The sequence below is a fragment of the Carassius auratus genome, chromosome 4, assembly GCF_003368295.1.
Source record: "Carassius auratus strain Wakin chromosome 4, ASM336829v1, whole genome shotgun sequence".
Classification (NCBI taxonomy): domain Eukaryota; kingdom Metazoa; phylum Chordata; class Actinopteri; order Cypriniformes; family Cyprinidae; genus Carassius; species Carassius auratus.
In genome coordinates, this window is record NC_039246.1 from 21,194,347 (window position 1) to 21,221,948 (window position 27,602).

Below are 27,602 nucleotides of genomic sequence, written 5' to 3' on the forward strand. Positions count from 1 at the left end.
GAACTATAACATTACAGAAGTAAAAACATTTAAATTGTATTGGATGATGACAATGATGGCTATGTGGAAGAATTGATTACATATACTCAGTAAGAAATCAAAACCAGTTTCATGTCATGTTTTCTTAAGCAAAACAAAATACAAAATAAATGTTCTGGCTGCATGATCGCTTCATCTGTGAGACTGTGGCACATTCATTTGTTTACAATTATACAAATGAATGCTTCCTAAAGCAGTAGCTTTGTATGTTTCTTCCAAACATATTTTTTGTGAAAATTTATATTTAGAATTTTGTTAATTCTGTTCTCAAAAATGTAAATGCTCACACCATAATAATCTGATAACAGGGCACCTTTTAGTTAAAGTGATAATCAATCAAATCGCATCATTAGTGATTGTATTTGTGATTTTTCATCCATTTCAACTTTAATAATAAAAGCCTTTTCAAACCTTTTCTGGCATCAATGTTCCTTTGCGCTTGAATCCATAATTGCATTAAGCTACTCTAAAAAAGAATGAAAACAACACATTTTGACAGTTTAAAATTACAATTGACTGATTTTATTAACACAATGAAAAAATCATTGCTAAATCAAACTCATGTAAACTGTGACATTAATATCAGTCAATATCATCTTCAGTATTAAAAAATAAAAGAGGCAACACTTTCAGCTTCCTGATCAACATTCACGCATTTATAAAACATTTTCAGATCCATACTTTTAATACAACACCTAAAGGAGAGGTTCAGGAATATGAAGAGCTGGTAGCAATTCCAACAAATTATTTTGCAGACTGTTCTGAACAGTGGAAGAGACGCTGAGAGAACTGTGTGAGGTCCCAAGGTGCCTACTTTGAAAAGGACTGAGGCATAATTGTCCTTCGTACAATGTTTATTAATAATTGTCCTTCGTAAAATGTTTATTACGTTTAGCATCTTCTTTGATAAATGTTTCTATTTTTCATATTACAATGCTGGATACTTTCCAGACAGTCCTCCTGCCATCCATGGCATTTGATGTTTTGGCTTTCATCATTATACATGTTTTTCTTTATTCAGAAAAAAAAAAAAAAAAAGAAATTGGTTGATTTGACAAGGAATGACCTCCATACTAACTGATTTAGACAGAAGTTGTCAGAGTCTTTCAATTGTGTGTGTGTGTGTGTTTACACACACACACACACATATATATATATATATATATATATATATATATATATATATATATATATATATATATATATATATATATATATATATATATATATATATATATATATATATATATAGTACAGACCAAAAGTTTGGAAACATTACTATTTTTGTATGTTTTTGAAAGAAGTTTCTTCTGTTCATCAAGCCTGTATTTATTTGATCAAAAATACAGAAAATGTAATATTGTGATATATTATTACAATTTAAAATAATTGTTTTTAAATTTATTATACTTTAAATTATAAATTATTCATGTGATACAAAGCTGAATTTTTAGGATCATTATCACATGATCCTTTAGAAATTATTCTAATATGATGATGATTCATTATCAAAGTTGCAAACATTTCTGCTACTTAATATTTTTTCAGAACATGTGATACTTTTTTAGGATACTGTGATGAATAAAAAGTAAAAAAAAAAAAAAAAAGAAGCTATATTTTTAAAATATAAATTGTCACGTCCCCGGGCTGATCTGTCTCCTTCCATCACCTGCTCTGCATCATCACAATCACTCCTTCTCTATTTAGTCTCCTCATGTGTGCTGTCTGTTGTCAGATCATCGTGTTGATCTCGTTCATGGCTCAGCCTTGTCCTCACCTCTTGTTTAGCCTGCACAGAGATCGTGCCCGTTTTGTTTTCATCCTTTAGTTTTGTTTTTTTCCTCTTCCTCCTGCTTTCAGGCAGCGCTATTCTTCAGCCTTCCGGGCTCGCGATCACCGACCGCTGTAACTCTTCTTCTTCGCTGCGCTGCAGCGCGCCACCAGTTCCCCGCCTCCCTGTCAGTTTATCTGGGCATTGCATCAGTGGATTTCCAAGTGGAATTCGTCCAGGAGGCTCTTTTGGATCTGCTCCAGACTGACCTGTTCCTGGATTGTTTTTGTTTGTTAATTTTTATTTTTTTATTTTTTCTGTCCTTTGACATTAAAGCCCATCTAATAAACTGACCCTTTTTGAGCACCTGCAACTGAGTCCCAGTCTTGCTTTGACAGAACGATCTGACCACCATGGACTCAGCAGGTGCAGATCCCCACAGATCAGCCGTCACCCAGCAGGGCATTCTCTTGGGCCAGCATGCCTCCCAGCTAACATCCACATCCCGGGAGGTTGAGTTCCTTAATGCCCAGTAAGTGCCCAGCTCCAGGAACTTCGAAGACAGACATCTGCCAGATCGGAGGTCCCCACTAGCATTTTCTCTACCTGTCATGAACCTGAGCCTCATGCCAACAACCCACCACAGTGTCTCAGTGCTCCCTCGTCTTCGCCCTCCAGCCCCGCCGGTATGCCCAGAAAGAGACTAAGGTGGCTTATGTTTTAACCCTCCTCACAGGCATGGCCCGTGACTGGGGAACTGGCCAACAGCTATCCTGGATTGAATATGCCCATAACTCCTTGCCAATGGCGGCCACAGGTATGTCTCCAATCCAGTGCTCCATTGGTTTTCAACCTCCTATGTTCCCCTCACAGGAGCCCGTTGCTGCTGTTCCGTCTGCCTTAGCCTTCGTCCACAGGTTTCGCCGCACCTGGAGGAGGGCTGAGGAAACCTTGGCTCGGGTTTCCAGACGAACCAAAGCAGCGGCTGACCGTCACCGTATTCCTGCTCCCCGATACGTATGTTGTCAGAAAGTATGGCTATCAACCAAGGACCTTCCTCTCCAGGTGGCTTCTCGCAAGTTATCCCCCGGGTTCATGGGGCCATATCAGATCACCAAGGTATTGAGTCCGGTGGCGGTAAAGCTTAAGTTACCTCCCATACTTGGTCGGGTACACCCAGTCTTTCATGTTTCTCGGGTCAAGCCTGTGTTTCATTCAACCCATCTGCTACTACCCCTACCCCTCCCCCTCCCCGTCTAGTGGATGGTTCCCCAAGCCTTCACCGTCAGGATGTTGCTGGATGTCAGACGTCGAGGTCGGGGATTTCAGTATCTGGTGAACTGGGAGGGATATGGTCCGGATGAGAGGAGTTGGGTCCCGGCTCGGGATATTCTGGATCGGTCGCTGATCGAGGACTTCAACCAGCAGCGTGGTGGTTCCTTCCCTGGGGGCGCTCCTGGGGAGGGGAGTAATATCACGTCCCCGGGCTGATTTGTCTGTTTTTCCCTATAGTGTGTGTTGTTGTTTACACTTACCATGTGCTTCTGTGTCACCGTGGTGCCCGTCTCCGCCCTCTTGTTTCATTATTATCTTGTTATTGGTCACCATCACCTGCTCTGCATCATCACAATCACTCCTTCTCTATTTAGTCTCCTCATGTGTGCTGTCTGTTGTCAGATCGTCGTGTTGATGTCGTTCATGTCTCAGCCTTGTCCTCACCTCTTGTTTAGCCTGCAAAGAGATCTTGCCCGTTTTGTTTTCATCCTCTAGTTTTGTTTTTTCCCTCTTCTTCCTGCTTTCATTGCATCAGTAGATTTCCAAGTGGAATTCGTCCAGGAGGCTCTTTTGGATCTGCTCCAGACTGCCCTGTTCCTGGATTGTTTTTGTTTGTTAATTTTTATTTTTGTATTTTTTCTGTCCTTTGACATTAAAGCCCATCTAATAAACTGACCCTTTTTGAGCACCTGCAACTGAGTCCCAGTATCGCTTTAACAATAAATATTTTTTTTAATAACAATATGCACTACTGTTCATTAATTTGGGGTCATTAATTTGTTTTTATTTTTTTTTAAAATAAAATCAATACTTTTATTCAGCAAGGATGTGTTAAATTGATAAAAAGTGATAGTAAAGAAAATATATTATTAGAATAAATATTATTAGAATTTTTTATTTATTTTGAATAAATGCAGTTCTTTTTAACCTTTTATTCATCAAATATATTAGACAGAAGAACTGTTTCCAACACTCATAATAAATCAGAATATTAGAATGATTTCTAAATGTTCATGTGATAGACTGGATGTTACATGTGACACTAAAGGCTGGAGTAATGATGCTGAAAATTCAGCTTTGCATCACAGGTATTAATTATTTTTTAAGTATATTCAAATAGAAAACTATTATTTTAAGTTGTAATAATATTTCACAATATTAATGTTTTTTCTGTATTTTTGATCAAATAAATGCAGGCTTGATGAGCAGAAGAAACTTCTTTCAAAAACATTAAAAATAGTAATGTTTTCCAAACTTTCGGTCTGTTCTGTATATATATATATATACATATACATTTTAAACTGTAGAAAACAAAAGAGAAAATAATTGTGTATTAGTTGTTTATTGTGTGTCACCTCTCTTAATGTTCAAAGTCTCATATTCAGAGACTGGAGCAGAGAGCTGAAGAGAAGCATATGTTTCTACTGCCTCATTCTGAGCCTGAAAACAAAACACTCATCAACACCATCATTAAAATCAACATGCTGACTTAATCTTATTAATTTAATTTAATTTTAATTTAATATATAATATAATAGATTTACCTTTAGCTTTGCAGACAATCTAGAATAAAGGATATTAGGTTACTAATGTGTATTCCTTTATAATATCTGTCTATAGAAATGCACCATTATCTGTAATTGACTTACTGTCTCATTTTGTAGAGTCCAAGTCCAACAGTCATAGCGTACAGAACCAGAATGATCAGCAGGGGAATTGTAACTTGATGACATCCTAAAAAGACAATATGCACACAGAAAGAAAATATAAACATAACTCACTGTAGAAGGAGAGAAAAGAGCAGAATTAGTTCACCCCAAAACAAAAATTCTGCAAATCTATAAAGTTACTGAACATTTTGAGGAAGCTAATAATAATGCATCTGTATTGTACTTAAACAATTACCACAATAACAATTACCTAAAATATTTGTTTACCTGTACGCTGCAGAGGAGTGAGAACCAGATCAAACAGTTTTTCATCAGTTCCTCGAGTGTTTCTGCTGACACACTGCAGAATGGATGTGTGTGTGAGAGACTGATGAAGAGTGATGGAGCTCCTCAAGACTGTGCTGCTCAATCGCTCTTCACTGATAAATGTGTTTGAAGTGTTAGTGACAGGACGTCCAGACAGACGCCACTCCAGTTCAGGAGAGGGATTCCCATCAGCCTCACAGAAGCACACAGTTACATCAGTTCTGCTACAGCTGGAAGAAGTAGAGATCTGAGGAAAATCTAATAGAGAGAAAGATCGAGAATGGTCTGAGGAGCACACCTGGAAATGCTGAAAATTGTCTTTATTCCTTTATTACCCACACTGAAAAAATAATGTTTTCAGGGCATTTTAGAAGAAAAGATAAAAGACAGATAAAGGAAGGAATGACTGTATGAGAGATAGCTAAAATTTCAGGCAGTTACAGTGTCATCAAAAAGTATTTAGAATTTTGGATATAATGTAAGCATTGAATGAATTTGAATTAGGTTACAAAATCAAACTGAAATGAAAGTAGTTTCCATTTTGCTTTATATTTTTTAAATGTGATAATATTCATGTCACGGCACCTCAGGGGAACTGTGAGCGAACGCCACCTCGGGGGAACTGAGAGTGAACGCTGCCGCTGCCTATTTATAATTTATAATTATATGTTCATAATTGCTTCTGGTGTATTTATAATATGCTTAAATATTTTAAAAAATATTGCTCCTGTTCATGCTCGCCTTCTCCTCAAGATTCGGTGGGTGATTCAGATTTCTCTTGGCACAGCGATTAGAAGACTTACAGGTTGCCCACGTGACATCTACGTCATCAAGTTCAGTTTGAGCAGTATGCCCGACCCCCAGGAAGTGCGTGCTTCTAATTGATTTCTTTTTCTCTGTTGAATCCAACGGGGTCGCTGTGTCCATTTCTTTTACTGTCTATAGAAGGGCCAGATAGCCCTTCAATAGAAGATTTTTCGGGACCACACTTCAAATGAAGGGGTATGAATTATCTCTGCAACATGGTTGCTACAACGAACAAAAATACACATGAATGTAAGCTTTTTGGCATAAATAAGGATTTTAACGAAAAGTAATAATTTGTTTTATGTTACATTCAATTGTGAGTTCATATTAACAGTTATGTTACTCAAAGAAATCTTTGCAAAAAATCGCTAATATTTGCTAGTGTCATATCATTACAGACTGCATGAAAGTGCCACAGCATATGTCTGATCAAGGCGATAACTTCCGTAGACATTGATGGGGGCTAATCCTCCCAATAATTAGAAATTGCTAAACCATTTTCTTAAAGGGGGGGTGAAATGCTCGTTTTCACTCAATATCCTGTTAATCTTGAGTACCTATAGAGTAGTACTGCATCCTTCATAACTCCAAAAAGTCTTTAGTTTTATTATATTCATAAGAGAAAGATAGTCTGTACCGATTTTTCCCGGAAAAACACGACCGGCTGAAGGGTGAAGTGTGGGCGGAGTTTAAGAAACACGAGCACCAGTAGGCTTTTGCGTTGAGAGCATGTGGAAGCTGTGACATTACCGTGAGGGAAAAACCATCATCCAAAACAAACCATGGCTTACAGTCAGATTCAGCCGTTTATTTATGATCCAGAATCAGATCCAGAGGCTGAAACTGAACGAGAGCAGCAGCAACAACTCACTCTGAGCGGGACTCGAACCCGGGTCTCCGGCATGGGAGGGGACGCACTAACAAGGAGGCAGAGATATTTTAAGCAGTTTTACTCAGCGCCAGCTGGTCCAACACACGATCGTGACTAGGGGTGTCCATGGTTAACCGGTTAACCGATTAACCGTTAAAAATTGTGTAACCGAGTGAAACATTTTGCTCGGTTAAGTGACGTCAATGGCGTGAATTGAATTTAGTTGTAATACATTTTTGCACCGCCAGAGACCGCCAGAGCGCTCCCAGACATTTGTAATGTCCACAAGAAGAAGTCATTTTTCTAATATGAAGCGGGCTAATACGAGTGACGGGGCAAAATGCAAGTATTGCAATACAGTGCTTAGATATACTTCAAGTACAACCTCGTTGTTGTAATCTCAACAGCCAACACCCGGGCATCATTAGGCCGGTCAGGACACACTGGATGCGTGGCGAAAGCATCTCAGCTGCGTGGCGTGTCTGTTTTTAATTCGGTTCCCATGTTAACAGGTTACAGCTTGCCGACTGCCTGCGTGAGACGCGCGGCTCAGGCGCGGCTCGACGCGTGCATGCTAGAAATAGAACCGACGCCTTGTTGGAAGCGTTTCCAGGCAAAGTATAATAGGAAAATATGTTTATATGTCATTTTGTACAAAAATACATATTAATTCATGACATTTTGATATTTGAAAGTCTATAGGTTGACATAAATTCAGATATAAATGTAATTTAAATAAATAAATAAATAATTATCGATTTTCAAATATTGTACGTGTCAAACATAGTCATAGTCATAGCCTTAGCGAGGCGGCCGCGGAGTCTGCTTGTTACCTTTTGCCTTATACATTTTAGGCTTATTCTCAAATTCAGATTGTGTTAATGGGCGGCATTATTAGGCAGTTTTAATAGGACAATTTGACCGGAGAGATTAAATTTTGTCGGACATTCCTTTTTTTTTTTCGGCCAATGTCCAGAAATAACTATGGTTATGGTTACTATGGCACACTATGGTTAACCGAGTATTAACCGCTAAGGGCCTCGGTTAACGGTTAATGAAAAACTTGAGAACGTGCAGCCCTAATCGTGACCCTTTTTCGTTGGGATTGTATCATCCTTAAGAAATAAACAATACGCAAATCCGTCGTCAAACTGGGCCTTGTTTGTAAAACAAGCATCTTCGAAATCCAGGGAACAAACAAAAACACTTGCACAACTCCGTTGATGCTCTGTAAAATAAAGTCCATCCACTGGTCCCTTAATGCTGTTTTTTTGGTAATCTGTGCAGGGTTGTCTTGCCCTGGCAACCAAAAACACACTTCTTTTGTGACTTTTCGCAATGCTTTCGCTCTAATCAGTGAATCGCTCTGATCAGTGAAATGTCTGTGCTCAGCCTCTCAGTGCTCTGCTCTACTGGAGCGCGCGCTCTTCCGGCAGAAGTGCCTCAGGACCCATATAAGGAAATTCCGCTCCATCTAACGTCACACAGACCCATACTCAAAAAAAACTTTCCGAAACTTGTGACAAACCGTAAGGAGTATTTTGGGAACAAAAATACTCCTTCAAACATACAACTTAATTTTTGAAACTTTGTCCATGTTTAGCATGGGAATCCAACTCTTTAACAGTGTAAAAAACTCAGTATGCATGAAATAGCATTTCACCCCCCCTTTAAATATTGCATATTCGAGAGAGAAAGAGAAAGAAAAAGAGAAAGAGAGAGAAAGAGAAAGAGAAAGAGAAAGAGAAAGAGAAAGAGAAAGGGAAATGGAAGTTGCATGTATTCGCGTGTGTTCGTTTATCTTTTTATTGTGAGTTTACTTAAAAACAGCAAATGTATCCTCTCGTCACTGGAAAATATAGTGTAGCGATTCAGTATTTAAATGGTATTTAATAAAAGTTGCGGGGCAGGGTTGACAAGTTTATTTTCTCCTGGGGAAGTGGAAGGGGTATAAAATAGAATTGGGATTGGGCCTAAATTTAAAGTAATTTTGACACAATATATATCAATTTAAAGCTTTCAGACATTAGTTTTCCTTTTGAGGGAAAATAAATGAGAGAGCAATACATAAATTGTATTAGATTCTCCATATGTGATGTGATGCCAAACTTACCGGTTCTATACACATTTTTGTATGTGAAACAAATGAGACCTTATAATAAATTGTTATTAAAACCTTTAATGATTTATAAGCACTCAAGATTTTTATTTCATCACTGTCTCTGTCATCTTGACACTGGTTAGGATTCATAGTAACTGGTGCAAAAAGCACTCTCATAAAAGGTGTGAAGAATATATATTCAAACTATCGTGTTGATCAGCGCCATCTACTGTGTAGATTCACAAAATATGTGAGTCCACATAAACTTCTCTGACAATCTAAACCTACAATCAGAATTCAGGACTGAAACAATCCATTTTATATTTTTTACAAAGGTGCTAATGAAGCTGGAAGGAATCGCTAAAACTGACATGTTTTGGGGTCATCTGAGAAAAGGATAAATAATTGATTTAGGAATAAATAACCAAAGACATAAGATACACAGACGGTGCACTACTATGAATGGGAGAAACTAGAATGCGCAATATGGTGAAATAATCCCACCTTCTACATGAAAGAGCCAATGACTGAGAAAGGCATTGTGTTACTACAGGTGCCATTAAAGATCCAGTTGATACAGAAACAATTAGCATTCTGACATGTGCATTAGCTGGTCTTGCCTGAAAAATAAGCTTTTTAAAAGGGGAGGTCTAATGCTATTTCATGCATTCTGACTTATTTACACTGCTGGATTCTCATCATGTCCATAGTTTCAATAAATGAGTTGGACGTACTACGTGTGCCAAATAATCTCCTTCAGGGTTCGTATAAGTTACATAAAGTTTATTAGTATGGCCCTGTAGGGTAAATTTCTTGTATGAATGTAGGTTTACGAATGAAGCATGTGGAAGCGGCACAGGACTTGCTCAAGAAGGATTTATCATTTTGTTTTTAGACAACAGAGTCAACAATGTCAACAAAGAAGTTGAATGTGAGGGAAAGATAACCTTCTTCAGCATTTCAAAGATGGCCACTGAATGAAATGGCTTCCATCAAAGTACCTTTGGAACACTGTTTAAATAAGGGATCTGGGAAGGGATCTAAGTTTCAGTTACTAAGTTTGCATTAGGTAACAAAATATCAAAACACGTGGCATTCATTTTAAAGCAGATAATTGATATTCAGGTGTCCAAATGGTGTCCAAATGTGTTCCATCATGTTATGGGACCATTCAACAGTATATATTCTTCCACTCTGGTTTTGATTTGATTTGAAGAATTTATTTCACACACTTCATCATTTTAAAGACAAAATTAACAATAGTTACAGAAAGGTTAATGTGTGTAAAAAGGGAAAACCCCAAAGAAGCTATTGAAAGCTTTTAGGAGGGGGCCCAATACAAGAACAAAAGCTCAATCCATAAACACAAATGAATATAAATACAACAAGACAAACAATACAGCAAACAGACGATCCCAGCACAAATATAACACTTTCAAAATGATCAAAAAGTATTTGTTAAAAGCAGTTTTTCCTTAAGATTTTTCTTGAAAACGGAGACAGAATGCAACAATTTAAGGTTTTCCTCAAGCTCGTTCCAAATCTGCGGACCTCTACAGACTACACTCAGGCTCGTATACATTTCAATCGTCTTATTTTACCAGTAATTTAATGTTTTTCCCTTGTGTGATATGTATGCTGGGGTCGGTTGATTGGAACAAGTTCACACAACCTATAATTTAACTTATGGACAACCTGGAATATCATACAGGCATTATGAAAAGTATTATATTCGGTAAGTCTTAATAGACCAAGGCGATGAAACAATGGACGCGAAGGGGTATTTGGCTCAGACCACGTTAATACCCGTATACTTTTTTTTCTGTAAAGACTGTATTTTTTTCAGGTAGCTAGTAAAAGTGTTACACCATATGACATTGCAATAATTTATATGGGACTCAAAAAAGGTCTTATATAAGATGACAAGTGCTGACTGTGGGAGAAAATTTCTTATTTTGAAAAATAATCCAACGTATTTTGATATTTTTTTTATTAACTGATCAATATGACATTTAAATTGCAGACATTCATCAATAAAAAAATCTGAGAAATTTAGTGGTGTTTACTGTTTCGATAATTTGTTCATTTATTTTAAGACAGAAATGCTTATTTGCCAATTGATTTTGTTTGGAATTAAATACGATGTAGTTTGTCTTGTTTATGTTAAGAGTTCTCTTAAAGAGTTCTCCCAAAAACCCACTGACTTTCATTGTATGGGTAAAATGTAAATATCTTCTTTAGCGTTCTACAGAAGAAAGGAATTTATGCAGGTTTACAACAACATACTGTAAGGCTGACTAAATCATAACAGAATATTTGTTGTTTTGAACACTAAATATCTTTATTTTATTATACTTTATTTATTATTCTCTTTACACTGGTTAAGAAAGTGTCACAGTGACTGCTGTAAAAAGCACTGTCATGAAAAATGTGTGAGGAATATTTATTCAAACTATTGAGCTGATGCATCAGCTGCCATTTACTGTAAGTGTGAATTTGCAAGACATAACTGAGACTAACTTGCTCTGAATATCTAAACCGACAATTAGCATCCAGGATTGCAAAGATCCATTTTATAGTTGACTTTTAGGTGCTAATGACTATGATGTGACATCATATATATATATATTTAGATTGTTACTTTTTGTTTCCTTTCCTTTTATTGAAATAGTATTTTTATTTTATTCAGATTTATATAATTAAATATTAAAGAGAGATTACGGAAAAAGCACATAATGACATGTATTTCATAAAATGGACACTGGGTGGCAGTAAACATGAGCAGCGTCACACAGGGTCATTTAGCGATGAGCAGAGCCAGATGGGCTCAATATCCGGGTGAATGGAGAATGAGCAACTGTTGTTCTGCTCAGGGGGCAAGGAACTCGACCGGAAGTTGAAGTCGGGTGGGGGCTGCCATCTTTTAGCAGAACTTCACTTGAGTTAGCATTCCCATTGACTCCCATTCATTTTGGCGTCACTTTGACAGCGAATAACTTTACATCTGAGGCGTTTAAAGACTCTGTTTGTCCATTATTTATTTCTAAAGATACACGACAATGTATAAAGGGCTCCATTACCTTCTATGTTACATTATGGCCCCGTATAAACAGTTTTTGTAAAAAATAGGCTAACGATTGCGTCATAACCACTCGTCTCTCTGTCGCATTACCATACAGACAGGAGGAGAAGCTCGCAGGCAATTAACTTAAGATGGCGTTACATTTTAAAATACTATACAAAATAATTAATCAGAATACTTACTCCTGCTCACTCACAACAAAGAACTCCCCGCTCAAGCTCGCCGTCTCTGCAAGATTAACGATGGCAGTTTGCACGCACAGCCACTTAGAAGATTTACATCTGTCAGACAGGTTGCTGACGTCGTCAAGCTTCGTTTGAGTCTGCGCGTCAGAAACGGAAGTGCTAAAAAACGCTAAAACTGGGCTTCATTTGTCTCAATTGAGTCCCAATGGGGTCGCTGTGTCCATTTCTTTTACTGTCTATGGTTCTGCTTCACTGATTTCTCTGTAATATTTCCAGGTTAGTTACACACCTTGTATGAGACTACAGAGGTTTATAAGCTAATAGGAATCCCCGGTGATGTGTGCTCTGTAAGCTAAAAGTATGTCAAATGTGTAAACAGTTAAGCTTGACAGTACGCAGGTGAGAAAATCGCGGCCGACATCCGCAGATTGTTTATTTTATTTGTACCTTACGGCTCCGGGGCATTTGTGAGTTATTTCAGTGTGTGTGGAAAACAGCTATGTGTGTAGTACAATGTTAAGGGGTAAAAAGTTCATGTGAATGTACAGCGTAAGACCAGTTACGGCTGCGGCCTGGTTTAAGGGCACATGCATGTTAATATTACAATGATACAGATTTAGTTCATAGAACTGAGTGCCAAGTTATGAGGGCAGATATGTTTATTATTGAAGTCTGTGTTCTTATAGTGTAAATGTAATACATCTTAACTGCAAATGAGAATTATTCTGTTGTATAAAGTGAACACTTATAAAATGTTCCGTTATTACAAAAATACTCTTTTGATAAGAGGACAAAGATGACAGGTGTTTAAAGGAAAAAGTGCAGACATTATTAATGGTATACCAAACATGGGATTTAAAGGGAAAATGTTTGTTTTTGGTTTCATACAAACTTTAAGTTAATGTTTGGAAAAATATGTGAGGATACATTTATGTGAAAACAGACCGAAGATTGTATGACTTAATGTAATCCAAATGTGCTTCAATGCAAAGCAGACAAAAATAACAGAAAATAATTCATGATTGCAGATACAAAGTTAAAATGAAGTTGAAAATAAACATAATCCGAGTGAATGGAGAATGAGCAACTGTTGTCCTGCGTCACTAATTTCTCTTTAATATTTCAAATATCCAGAGCACTATACAGTATTGTTCAAAATAATAGCAGTACAATGTGACTAACCAGAATAATCAAGGTTTTTCGTATATTTTTTTATTGCTACGTGGCAAACAAGTTACCAGTAGGTTCAGTAGATTCTCAGAAAACAAATGAGACCCAGCATTCATGATATGCACGCTCTTAAGGCTGTGCAATTGGGCAATTAGTTGAATTAGTTGAAAGGGGTGTGTTCAAAAAAATAGCAGTGTGGCATTCAACCACTGAGGTCATCAATTTTGTGAAGAAACAGGTGTGAATCAGGTGGCCCCTATTTAAGGATGAAGCCAACACTTGTTGAACATGCATTTGAAAGCTGAGGAAAATGGGTCGTTCAAGACATTGTTCAGAAGAACAGCGTACTTTGATTAAAAAGTTGATTAGAGAGGGGAAAACCTATAAAGAGGTGCAAAAAATGATAGGCTGTTCAGCTAAAATGATCTCCAATGCCTTAAAATGGAGAGCAAAACCAGAGAGACGTGGAAGAAAACGGAAGACAACCATCAAAATGGATAAAAGAATAACCAGAATGGCAAAGGCTCAGCCAATGATCACCTCCAGGATGATCAAAGACAGTCTGGAGTTACCTGTAAGTACTGTGAAACTTAGAAGACGTCTGTGTGAAGCTAATCTATTTTCAAGAATCCCCCGCAAAGTCCCTCTGTTAAAAAAAAGGCATGTGCAGAAGAGGTTACAATTTGCCAAAGAACACATCAACTGGCCTAAAGAGAAATGGAGGAACATTTTGTGGACTGATGAGAGTAAAATTGTTCTTTTTGGGTCCAAGGGCCACAGGCAGTTTGTGAGACGACCCCCAAACTCTGAATTCAAGCCACAGTACACAGTGAAGACAGTGAAGCATGGAGGTGCAAGCATCATGATATGGGCATGTTTCTCTTACTATGGTGTTGGGCCTATTTATCGCATACCAGGGATCATGGATCAGTTTGAATATGTTAAAATACTTGAAGAGGTCATGTTGCCCTATGCTGAAGAGGACATGCCCTTGAAATGGTTGTTTCAACAAGACAATGACCCAAAACACACTAGTAAACGGGCAAAGTCTTGGTTCCAAACCAACAAAATTAATGTTATGGAGTGGCCAGCCCAATCTCCAGACCTTAATCCAATTGAGAACTTGTGGGGTGATATCAAAAATGCTGTTTCTGAAGCAAAACCAAGAAATGTGAATGAATTGTGGAATGTTGTTAAAGAATCATGGAGTGGAATAACAGCTGAGAGGTGCCACAAGTTGGTTGACTCCATGCCACACAGATGTCAAGCAGTTTTAAAAAACTGTGGTCATACAACTAAATATTAGTTTAGTGATTCACAGGATTGCTAAATCCCAGAAAAAAAAAAAATGTTTGTACAAAATAGTTTTGAGTTTGTACAGTCAAAGGTAGACACTGCTATTTTTTTGAACACACCCCTTTCAACTAATTGCCCAATTGCACAGCCTTAAGAGCGTGCATATCATGAATGCTGGGTCTTGTTTGTTTTCTAAGAATCTACTGAACCTACTGGTAACTTGTTTGCCACGTAGCAATAAAAAATATACTAAAAACCTTGATTATTCTGGTTAGTCACATTGTACTGCTATTATTTTGAACAATACTGTATATATATATATATATATATATATATATATGTCATAATGGATACTCAATACATGTATCAGAATTAGGCGAGCAGCTGCGTTTCATCTCAGAGACACGTTCTATCTTTGCACTTGCCAAATTGTGTAAATAGCAAATCCGTCATGGCATGAGCGCAACTGGCTCTTAAAGGGAATAGAAGATGAGACTCTGATTGGTTAATTGCATGTTACGCCCAAAAATCACCCATTACTAGGCGCACTGACCGTTTTTCTGTCGTTAAATTAGCAAAAATGGATTTGGACACGCCCTGAGTGGACCTGCATCATGCGCTTTACACTTTGCATTTAGATCATTAAAATAGGGCCCTAAATATGGGGATCAAATTGACCCACAAACATCACAAATGTATTAGAAATTGTACATCAAAACATAACAGTGTGTTGAAAAGTATGACCCTAAATGTGAAAAAAGCACAAAATTTCAAGAAAAAAATATATAGATATAAAAAAAATCTGACAACTCAAAAATCAATTGTGTAAATAACACTGAGATAAAAGTAATGTGGTAAGGTAGTAGCTTGCACTATTACACAATAACAGTGTAAAAACCTTTCATTTTATAATTGACTTTTAGGTGCTAATGAATGTGAGGAGGTAAATCTGCTGTTATGCAATACTCACACTGAATGTCCAGCATCACTGATGAGTTTTGGCTGCCGTGTTGGTTCTGAGCTGTACAGTGGTACCAGCCTCTGTGTGTCGGGTCGGTCCTATTGAAGGTAAGAGTGTCTCCAGTCTGCAGCTGCTTCAACTGTCCTTCACTCTCTCTGGACCAGGTGTAGTTCACTGCTGGATTTGCATCACTGCTGCAGATCAGAGTCACTGAACTGCCCTCCAACACAGAGCTGGAGGGAATCACAGACACTGCTGTGTTTTTGGGTGAATCTGAAGAGAAAAAAATAGGGCTTCACAATAAAAATCTAAATAACACAATTCACAAGTCACAACTAAAAAGCATGACTTACACTGAACATGTAGTGTGATGCTGTCCTGTTCTGTTTTGTTCTTGTCCTGTAGCTGGTAGGTTATAGTGCAGGTGAAAGTGACTCCGTGTTCACGGTGAGTAGCAGTGAAGTTCAGATCAGAGATGAGCTCCTGTAGTCTGCTGCTCTCACTGAGGGGGATTCTGGGAGAGGAGCTCCATGTGAGAGTTGGTGGAGGAGAGGAGCAGAGAGTCTCAGCAGAGCAGCGCAGACTCACAGAGCTCCCCTCCAACACCTCCTCCTGACCCTGCACCTCCTTCTGCTCCACAGACAGCTGCACTCTGGGTTTGGGAGGAGACTCTGAAATACAGAAAGTAAAATGAAAATGATGGCAACTATTAAAACACTCATTTAACACTTTTGTTTAGAAATAAAAGGCTCAAATCGCTCACCAATGACATTTATAGTGGAGAAGTTTTGTTTGTAGGTGTATCTCAGATCTCCACTCTTAAACCTGAAGTAATATGTACCATTGTGCTTTGAGCTAACATTATAAAAGACAGTGGTGCAGTCCTTCTCATGTAGTTTTCCAGTTATTTTCCCATTAAAGTGATTAGGTTTGGGATCTCTGGAGTTAAACACTTGATGTGTAACATCATTAGTTCCATCTTTGAGCCACAGTCCTGTAGCATCATTCTCATTAAGGTAATTGTCAAATTCTTTATCAAAGTCAAACGTGCACTTTATGATCACACAGGATCCACTGAGAGCTTCAATCTTCTCTGGCAGAGTGATGCTAAGATGTCTACAGAAAACACCTACAAGACACATAATACAAACAAGTAAGAAATAATTCACAAATAACCATAAATACCAAGAAAAGAGGTTTGTAATTTTTTTATTAGTCTATAAATCAAAATATGTTTGAACCTTTTAAAAGAAAGCAGAGTAGAATTATTTTCTCTGTTCTCCAGACGTCCATAATTTCGTTCATTGAGAAACATCAACCTATAGGTGAAAAACAAATAAAGAAAGAAACTGAGTAAACTGAGCCAACCCCTCCACCCCGCCACACACATTCTTTACATCACATTTTTGCACAAATTATCTTATGTCATATATATATTAAAAAAATGACTCACTTCCTGTTATTAAGAGATTTTTCTTTGTGATTGCGAGAGCACTAGCAACAAGAAACTCACCTTTTCTTTCAAGGAAAAAGATGCACATTTTTTTAAAAAGTTGGAACCTCAGGAAGGAAAAAGTAACAATTCACATTTTACATCAATATTAATGGTTGATTTAAATAATTGCCTTACTTTTTTTTTCTCCCATAAGTTAAAATACTTTCTGAAAATAATATTGGGCAAACATCTTACAGTTTTTTCCTCTGTGAATTCTTATTTTAGACCCTTTAAACTTGGCCCATTATACTATACATTATACTATATATAATATTACAGTATTTCATAATACAGTACAAAATGTATCATATTAATTTTAACCACTAAAAGATCAAAATATTATATGCATGACATTTTCATTAGTTGTTTTATCAAATTGTTCATATAATATGTCCTTTATAACAAAAATTAAACATGGATATGACAGTATCTGTTCATACTGTCTCAAATTCAAGGACTTAATCAGGGTGTCTACAGATATAAACAAGTTAGATTAAAGAATTTTAAATTATCTTTAAACGCATCGTTTTGTTATGAGTTATTACAACATTTCAAACAAATATTAATTATAAATGTTATTTAAAAACTCTAAAATTGTTTTGCTTTTTCAAATCAAGTAGACTCGTGTGGTTTATGCATGCAGTCTATGGGTTTATGTTTCATGCTTCAGAAATATGATGTTATTTCCAGTAAGGGAGCATAGTGAGTGGCAATGCCATAGACATATAAAAACTGTTCCTCTTGGTTTAACAAATCATTCCCAGTGATTAATAAAACGTACCCATGAATTTCCAATCCATGCTCTCAGATTTTGTAAACTATACCTTCGTTTTTTGAATCCATACCCACAAATTCATAGTCCGTGTGCACGCTTTCACAGTCCGTTCCCTCAGATTTGTAAACAATACTCACAGATTAATGCAGAAAGCTCATATGTAGCCTACATGTTAACATACTGTTTTATTAAATATTATTTTATTGAAGACAACAAAGTGTCTTAAGTGAGTCTCTATCAATTGTAGTACGAGGCATTTTTCAGTAAACTTGCATTAACTCATTTTAAACTAACTAGGAGGCTGGTCAGCTAACTATACATTTATAGCAGTAACTACAGATAGGAAATCTGTCTGTCCAATGACTTTAAACAGTCACTAGGTCTGTCATACTGGAGAATGTTTTGCTGAAATGGGACCGAAAATATTTAAGACCCATCGAACCTGAATTTAAGACATTTAGGACTTTTTAAGGCCTTTTATCAAGAAAACTTTAAGAACCCGTGGCCACCCTGTTAATGTGGGGACAAATTTCAAGGGAGAACAAAGTTACATGATACATTGATACAGTTTTCAGCCATTCTTTGTCATTTTATTTGGTGAGCCACATATCTTGAAACTTGCATTTTCCAGGCATCACATTTACAGTTTGTCTGTGTGTGTGTGTGTGTGTGTGTGTATGAAACGTTGAGGTACCATTTTAGAAGATTTGTGCGTGTGTGAATGTCATGATAACGCGTAAATGTGTGTAAAATGCGTAGGCTACGAAAGTGTTGGCGATGTATAAATATAAAGAGTTTATTTGTCAGAGCTAATTTGTAAAAGAAAATGAATCTGACCTTCGTGAAGTGCAAAAATCTCCTGTTTAGATCCTACGTTTCCAGCTGTAAGATCTGCTGCTGATTAGAGACGGACTGAAGCTCTGCTGCAGGAACAGAATCTGAAGTACAGTCTACTGACAGACATCAGATCTATTGTAACTTCCCTTTTTCATCAGTTCACACCAGTACTTCATTTATCAGCAAGAACATGCATTCTGTGCACAGACAGAGCACAGAGCACTGGTTAACTGAACAACCTGACTTTTTAATTATTTATCTGGCTTTAAATTTAATAAAGATAAAAAATTTTATAGTCTTTATTACTGTGTCACAATATAGGATCTTTAAACCACAACCTCCTAGAACCATAAATACATTCTTTACAGACTAGAATAACAACTAACCTAATTTATATTTCCTTATAAGACAAAAATTATATAAATGAAGCATTAGAATGATTTACAGACAGAATTCACATGGCATAGCAGATTTGAAATAGTGGTTTGGTAAGATGAGAAATTCAGTATATTATTTTATTTGTTCCTGCATCTTTGTTAACAGAAAGCGGAAGAATGAAGAAAAAGAAACTTGTTAACTGTTTCACTTCCTCAGTAGTAGAGCATTCACAACCAGTAGATGAGTAAAACAAGACACAAAGTATTCTATATCAATGTACATTATAGGCTATTTGAATTAAATCTGAAATGTAGCATCTGGACCAATCAGACACACCATTTTAAATTAGATTTAACATATCAATTATTCAATTGATCAACAAATGATCACAGATCTCCTCAGCCAATAAACATATGCCAGGGTGTCTGCGAATGAGAGTCCAGACCCCTGGTTACCATGGCAACCACGACACCTCAGCAAGACTTTTGCGACCTGTAAGTATGTGGAGAGCATCTTCCTCCTGCAGAGCTCTCTCTGAAACATACTGCTATGAAAATGGTCTCTTCTCTAATTAATTCATAAAAAACCTTGAATGAACAAACATATACTTCAGGTCATTGTGTATGTTTTTAATGTTCTCGTATATTGTTTTTTGTTTGTTTTTTTGTCTTGTATCATGTTTTATAGATGCTTATGATGGATCACTACTTAATATAAACTCATCTATATGATGTTTGATATCTATGAGTCCATATTTTCATGATCTAACTGAGAGTGTAAATTATATGTTGATGCCTATGCAACACATTAGAAAAACCTTAAAGATCGCTCCAATCTAATTTAATATGCAAGACACCAGACTAGGAACAAAGAGTTGTAAAACTTCCCTCCAAAAGGTACCATAGATCACTGATCGCAGATCAGGCGGTTCTTTTAGATTCTGGAATTCCAGGAGAAGACGTGAGCTAAGAGCCTTAAAAACCTTGTTAAGCTTGTGCCAGGCTTCAGCCTTGACTCATCAAGAACCTCTGATTCAAACTGGTCTCATCAGTTCACATTAGCCGAGACCAAATGGAGCCCCAAAGTGCATCAGGACTCTTTTTCAAACAGGTGAGAGGTGCAAGTATCAAACATGCAAGTATCACACTGTATGCGTTTGTATGTGTGTATGTTAGACTAGTTTAAGTGTTTATTTAGTTAATAAAGTCTTACTTGTATCTCACTTGAGGTTGTTCATTGTTTGTTCATGACTGATGTCCTCAATCATGCAGATTTTAGCTAAATGCTTTTGAGAAGTATTGTACAGTAAGACAGTTATTTTCCTTAAACAGGAAAGTAACGTTTTTAGAGTTGACAGACATTTCACACTGAGAGGTCAAGTAAATACAGTGGATCTAAATATTTATAATTAATCATAACTAGTTATGATTGAAGATTCATATTTCCCCTTTGAGCTTATTCGCTACATCAGTTATGCTCAGCCTCAGAAAATGTGAGCTGGCACCTAAAATTCAGTACTGACAATAATGTGAACTCAAGAGTAAATACATAGTTATGATGTTGTTTGTTGTGATTCTGAGATAGATGGTTTGTGCTCAACAAAAAGTTAATTTGCTAAACTTTTTTTTTCTTCATGTTTTATGGGGAAATGTTTTCAGGATATGAAAAATGCATGATTTGTTGCATTTTAAAATAAAAAGAAAACTGCATGAATGTTACTTTATGTATGTGCTTTTTTCTTAGTTCTTATTTAGTTTATCTAGTTTTATAAATTGAAAAAAAAAGAACTGATATGGATTTAACTTGGAAATTAGTACATTGAAACTAAATATACAAGATGTAATATCTGCAAATTACCTGATATTACAAAACATTTTAAGCTAAATGAACAGAATTTTTGAGTTGTGACAAACTGTAACAAGCTGCACATGTGAAATGAGACAAATGTGCTGAAGGTGGCGCTGTTGTCTATGACAACAGCAGTCAGTAAGAGCTCTCTGTCCTGTAACCAGCAATACTGTATGCTAAAATTGTCTATATATAACCTATAATGAAACACTACAAGACAAAATATAAATGTTCAAGAAATGTAGCAACATTTTGTATTCATAACGGACAATCTATACAAATGGTTGGACAGTCATTTTTCAGAAAGTGTAATCTATAAAAAAAAATAGGGTGATAAAGGCAGAGTGAAAGAGGTGAGAGGATGGAGCAGAGAAATGTGACAAAAGGCAAGTTTGGTGAGTTTACCACGGGAATATATAATAACCACATTCATGATATGACATGATATGACACACAAAAAATTATACAATTGTTTTACTGTCAAAAAAAAACAAAAAAAAAAACATGATGAGACAAAAAGCAGCCAACCGCCAACAGCTCTTCCTCTAATTCCTTCAGCTGTTTGTTAGTGCAGATGTGGTTATGAAAAACCAACTGAACTTTAACTGAATCAATATGTGAAGTACTTTGCATTGCATTGCAATATGAATGTTATTTAAACATGCATCTGCAAACAAATTATGCAAGTGTTTTTCTGAGAAATAATTTCTCAGCTCTAAGCTTTATTTGTTATGCCAACTGCTAACAAGATGTTTTTAGTAGATGTGTGAAGGCTGTTCTGGTCACGTTCATGCAGAGAAACCACAGCACTATCCATCACATTAGTATTTGACAGTACTTTTTGTATTTGTTTTGAATAGCATTTCTATTGTTTTCTATCTAAATCATTGTTTTGTCCTAACATATTTTAAATAAATGTTTTTATTTGTTTGTCTTTTCTTTTCTTTTCTTTTTTACATGGAATCAAAAAACTGGTGTGTGAACTTATTCTAAACAAAATGTAAAACTGTACATTTCTCCAGAATTTAACTTACAGTTGACCAATTTAATTAATCAGGAAATGAATCTAATGTCAAATGTGACTGTAGATTTTTAACTTAAAGAGGTCAGTCACTCTCTGAGCAGGAAGGGCTATCCACTTCCTTAACATTCACACATTAAAAATAGCTTTTCAAAAGAAGCTCATCATTAAGAAGAACTGAAAAATTAATGTGAAAAATGTTAAGTGCTTACATTTTATCTGCTATTCCAGCTTAATTTACACAAATATAATAGTCTAGATTGAAATAGGGGTCCACGCGCACCCCGCAGCTTTTTTATGCCACCTGATTTTTTTTTAAATCCTTAAAGTGTCTATTTTCATAATCTGCCAGGTACCAAGCTGAAATAAAGTCCCAAGGGGTTCTTTTTTAACCCTTTGCTGAACCCAAAAAATCTAAAAATGATATAGAAAGTGGCATAACATTAGAAGTAAACAACATACATAGACAAATGAACACATTTTCCCATACAATTCTGACCCCAGGAATTTAATGGAATGGTTATTTTTGACATTTGACAACATATTGACCTTATTTCTGGACAAAAATAGCAAAAAATTGCCAAATATGTGTAGAGTCCCAACTATTTTTTTCTTTTCGTTTTCTCAAGCGCATAGGGTGATTTTTTTTTCACAACCTTTTATTTCTTTATCATTTAAGTGTCTATTATAAGATTCAATTGGGTACCAAGCTGAAACAATGTCCAAAATGCTTTATTTTTAACCCTTTGCACCAAACCCTGAAAAATCTAAATATGATTTAAAGGGGCATAAATTTTGATATAAACAACTCAAAGAGACAAATGGACACATTTTTCAATACAGTTCTGACCCCAGAAATAGTTATTTGTCATATTTTATAACATCTTGACCATCTGTGGTCAAAAAGAGCAAAAAAGTTCATTTGACAGCATTTTTATTATACTTAGCAGCCTGAAATATAGTTTATTTTAACCTTTTACTTCACCTATACTGAACCTGAAGATATTTAAAATAGTTTTACTTTTGAAGTAAACAAAACAAAGCAAATTAACTTAAATTTAAATAAATAAATAACTACAGAAAAAATCCAAAAAGGTCCAAAAAGTTGACTGAGCATAAAATGCAAGTTTTTGAATTTTGGAGCTTTGCAGTTCGTACCTGCAGATCGCCATCTCCCACTGCTCTCTCTTTTGGAAAAATTTCAGTAAGTATTTGAAACTATAATTAAGATATACCTTTTGTAGTCATAACTTAAAGTGATTTTTCAACAGTTTTTACTATAATAACAGTCTTTCGGAAATCGAATCTGTATTCTTGACTAGCAGTGTTGGTAGCTTAGTTGGTAGCTACTATCTTTATTTTTTTATTTTTTTCAGGCTCAATACTTCATACATACTTACCAAGGGGAAAATTAAACATTGTAACACAGCTGAAGTTCCTCCAAAGAGGATTCGTTCCCTAACATGTATTTTACATGTCTCAACTCTTTCTGAGTATGGTCATTTTACCACACTCAACACATGCAGGTGGGGAGGGCAAGCAAGAAGCTATCATATCTACACAGTATATGAGATATGAGACTCTGTAAAGACCTCAGTTCACCGTACCACATGAGGGATATTTGTGAACAGATTCCATTGAAATTAGAGGACTTGTCTTTGGATACAATTGGCTATCACCAATACTGCTATAAAAGCTTTAAAGGGGAAATATACTCACCTAAAGGATTATTAGGAACACCATACTAATACTGTGTTTGACCCCCTTTCGCCTTCAGAACTGCCTTAATTATACATGGCATTGATTCAACAAGGTGCTGAAAGCATTCTTTAGAGATGTTGGCCCATATTGATAGAATAGCATCTTGCAGTTGATGGAGATTTGTAGGATGCACTTCCAGGGCACGAAGCTCCCGTTCCACCACATCCCAAAGATGCTCTATTGGGTTGAGATCTGGTGACTGTGTGGGCCATTTTAGTACAGTGAACTCATTGTCATTTTCAAGAAACCAATTTTAAATTATTCAAGCTTTGTGACATGGTGCATTATCCTGCTGGAAGTAGCCATCAGAGGATGGGTACATGGTGGTCATAAAGGGATGGACATGGTCATAAACAATGCTCAGGTAGTCCATGGCATTTAAATGATTCCCAATTGGCACTAAGGGGCCTAAAGTGTGTCAAGAAAACATCCCCCACAACATTACACCACCACCACCAGCCTGCACAGTTGTAACAAGGCATGATGGGTCCATGTTCCCATTCTGTTTATGCCAAATTCTGACTCTACCATCTGAATGTCTCAACAGAAACAGAGACTCATCAGACCAGGCAACATTTTTCCAGTCTTCAACTATCCAATTTTGGTGAGCTCATGCAAATTGTAGCCTCTTTTTCCTATTTGTAGTGGAGGTGAGTGGTACCCGGTGGGGTCTTCTGCTGTTGTAGCCCATCCGCCTCAAGGTTGTGCGTGTTGTGGCTTCACAAACGCATTGCTGCATACCTCGGTTGTAACGAGTGGTTATTTCAGTCAAAGTTGCTCTTCTATCAGCTTGAATCAAGCCAATTCTCCTCTGAACTCTAGCATCAACAAGGCATTTTCGCCCACAGGGCTGCCACATACTGGATGTTTTTCCCTTTTCACACCATACTTTGTAAACCCTAGAAATGGTTGCCCGTAAAAATCCCAGTAACTGAGCAGATTGTGAAATACTCAGACAGGCACGTCTGGCACCAACAACCATGCCATGCTCAAAATTGCTTAAATCACCTTTCTTTCCCATTCTGACATTTAGTTTGGAGTTCAGGAGATTGTCTTGACAAGGACCACACCCCTAAATACATTGAAGCAACTGCTATGTGATTGGTTGATTAGATAATTGCAACAAGTGTTACTAATAATCCTTTAGGTGAGTGTAGATCGTTTATTAGCTCCTTTGGCTCTTTGAATGCCTTTATAATGTGAGAATGGAGAGTGAGTGCTGCTTCTTGAAGTTGGTCAGCTGTTCCAAGTTGCACATCCAACTGCTTCATCTACAGTAATGCTGAGCTGTATATGAAGTTCGACTTAAAGGGATAGTTCACTCTCAAATTAAATTTAGGTATGTTTTAGCTTACCTCAAGGACATCCAAGATGTAGGTTTCTTTGTTTATGTAGTATTTCCCATTTTGATAATTTTAGGTCAAACCGTTCTTGTCTGTGACTGACATAATGGAGGTCTATGGTCACCACCTCAAAAAGCATGCACAGAGAAGTCCAAATTAAACTATTCCCCATCGTAAGTACACATTGATGACCTAAGACACGAAACGAGCGGTTTGTGTAAGAAAAGGAACAGTATTTATATAGTTTTTACCTCTTGTACACAACCACATCCAACTGATCTGTGTGCGCGAGTGCTTCCTGATGTGATGTGCGCGCACGCTCTGGCTAAGTCTGCGCAAGCGTGGAAAGCGCCGGAAGTGATATCTCACGCGTATACATCACTCATTGTTTACACTTACTCCCTATGGTTTACACAGAGATTTGTAGAAGTCAGAAGTGTTACCTTTCACTGTGAAGATCTAAACATATTTAGACGTACAGGAAATTGCAATGGAAGACGATTTCAATATATCCATAGACAACATTTAATTTTTTTCACAACCATATTTATTTGAACCAGAATACACAGACCAAGTACTCAGGAGCGATCCGCTGCAGCAACACGTCTTCAAGCCTCAGAGAGACAGAGATCTTTTCAAAATTGGTGGTGTTTTAGTAGCAAGAGTTGTGAGATGCCAACAGAAGTTGAGAGCAAATGTTGTCATGAATGGAACAACTAGAAGACGAAAACAAGGACATTGATAGTATCGCATCACACACCTGCCAGACTGAAGTTCCTGAATTTTCTCCGCTGTTGAGACGCAGCGTTTTGCTCGTTGTGTTTAGTATGCCACGTATAAACTGGATGCGACATCCAATGCCAGAGGGACCCAATGGCACGCTGTCAATATATTTTTATTATAATCGCAACGATTATAGGGTGCATTATAAACAAATTAATTAATTACAATTACTGCATTATATTTCAGACATTGCAGATTGGTGGTGTATCATGTGGTAAACAGTAAACAATGAGTGACGTTCACGCGCGAGAGATCACTTCCAGCGCACGCGCTCACGTCACATCAGGAAGCACTTGCGCACTCAGATAAGTTTGACGTGGTTGTGTACAAGAGGTAAAAATGATATAAATACTGTTCATTTTCTTACACAAACCGCTCGTTTCATGTCTTAGGTCATCAGTGTGTACTTATGATGGGGAATTGTTTAATTTGGACCCCTCTATGCCTGCTTTTTAAGGTGGTGACCATAGACCTCCATTATGTGAGTCACAGACAAGAACGGTTGGACCTAAATATATCAAAATGGGAAATACCGCGGAAACAAAGAAACCTCCATCTTGGATGTCCTTGAGGTAAGCGAAAACATACCAAAATTTATTTTGAGAGTGAACTATCCCTTTAATACACTTTTGTTGTTGCACCATGGAAAATGTGAGTTCATGAGAGATGTCTTTGTCTCCCTGTAACCATCTTGCCAATTTCTCACTGCAGTATTCAGGATTAGGAAAACCTATGTCTTCATGTACAAGTTGCACATGGATCTTAGCTGGATAACCTCTTTGCATTCAATCACATTCCTAAGAATGTAATCCTTTACCAAACAGTATGACTTGTTATATGCTATCTTCTGGGCCTGCAGGCTGTCAGTGCTGCCTTTTCCATTTTCTCCCTTCCACGGTCATGGGTTTGGTACTCTGTGTTGAAGTTGTTTCTGCATGATGGATGATACTTAGCTTCCATTACAAAAAAAGTCCTTGCCCTGCACCTTGCGATAAAGAGCCTCTTTCTTTAATTCCTGTGCCCTAGGTTCAATAACTTTCCAGGCTGGTTCCTTGTGTTTCCAACTCTGAAACTTTGTAAGCTCTTCAGTCTTGCCCTTGAACTTGGATTTTGCTTTGTCACAGAAAATGCACTGATTGGGAAACAAGAAGGAACACCTTCTTGGAGCTCCTTCAGATTGAACTGACCGTGATTTGACATGGCGCAGTGACTCCCTTTTCAATGATAATGATTCACCAGATGTAGAAGCCTTTGACACTTGTAAACGATCTATTTTCCCTGTAAAGCTTTTATAGCAATATTGGTGATAGCCAATTATATCCAAAGTCAAGTCCTCTAATTTCAATGGAATCTGTTCACAAATATCCCTCATGTGGTACGGTGAACTGAGGTCTTTACAGAGTCTCATATCTCATATCCCCCACCCAACTAAGCTACCAACACTTCAAGTCAAGAATACAGATTCGATTTCCGAAAGCCTGTGATTATAGTAAAAACTGTTGAAAAATCACTTTAAGTTATGACTACAAAAGGTATATCTTATTTATAGTTTCAAATACTTACTGAAATTTTTCCAAAAGAGAGAGCAGTGGGAGATGGCGATCTGCAGGTACGAACTGCAAAGCTCCAAAATTAAAAAACTTGCATCTTATGCTCAGTCAACTTTTTGGACCTTTTTGGATTTTTTCTGTAGTTTTTTATTTGTTTATATATATATATATATATATATATATATATATATATATATATATATATATATATATATATATATATATATATATAATAAATATGTAAAGTATATATAAAATAAACCCTATTTCAGGCTGC

General features: G+C 36.8%; 1 protein-coding gene across 1 annotated transcript; it reads right to left on the reverse strand.

Moving 5' to 3' along the window:
* Nucleotides 1–531: 531 nt before the first annotated feature.
* LOC113062270 (vascular cell adhesion protein 1-like) lies at nt 532–18,770 on the reverse strand. The gene is made up of 10 exons (XM_026232009.1): nt 18,642–18,770; nt 16,776–16,853; nt 16,298–16,663; nt 15,888–16,205; nt 15,544–15,807; nt 5,023–5,319; nt 4,735–4,819; nt 4,630–4,648; nt 4,441–4,525; nt 532–1,050 (listed from the first exon to the last, which is right to left on the reverse strand). The coding sequence occupies exons 2-10, from the start codon at nt 16,837–16,839 to the stop codon at nt 1,037–1,039; spliced, it is 1,512 nt and encodes a 503-aa protein (XP_026087794.1). The 5' UTR covers nt 16,840–16,853; nt 18,642–18,770; the 3' UTR covers nt 532–1,036.
* Nucleotides 18,771–27,602: the final 8,832 nt, after the last annotated feature.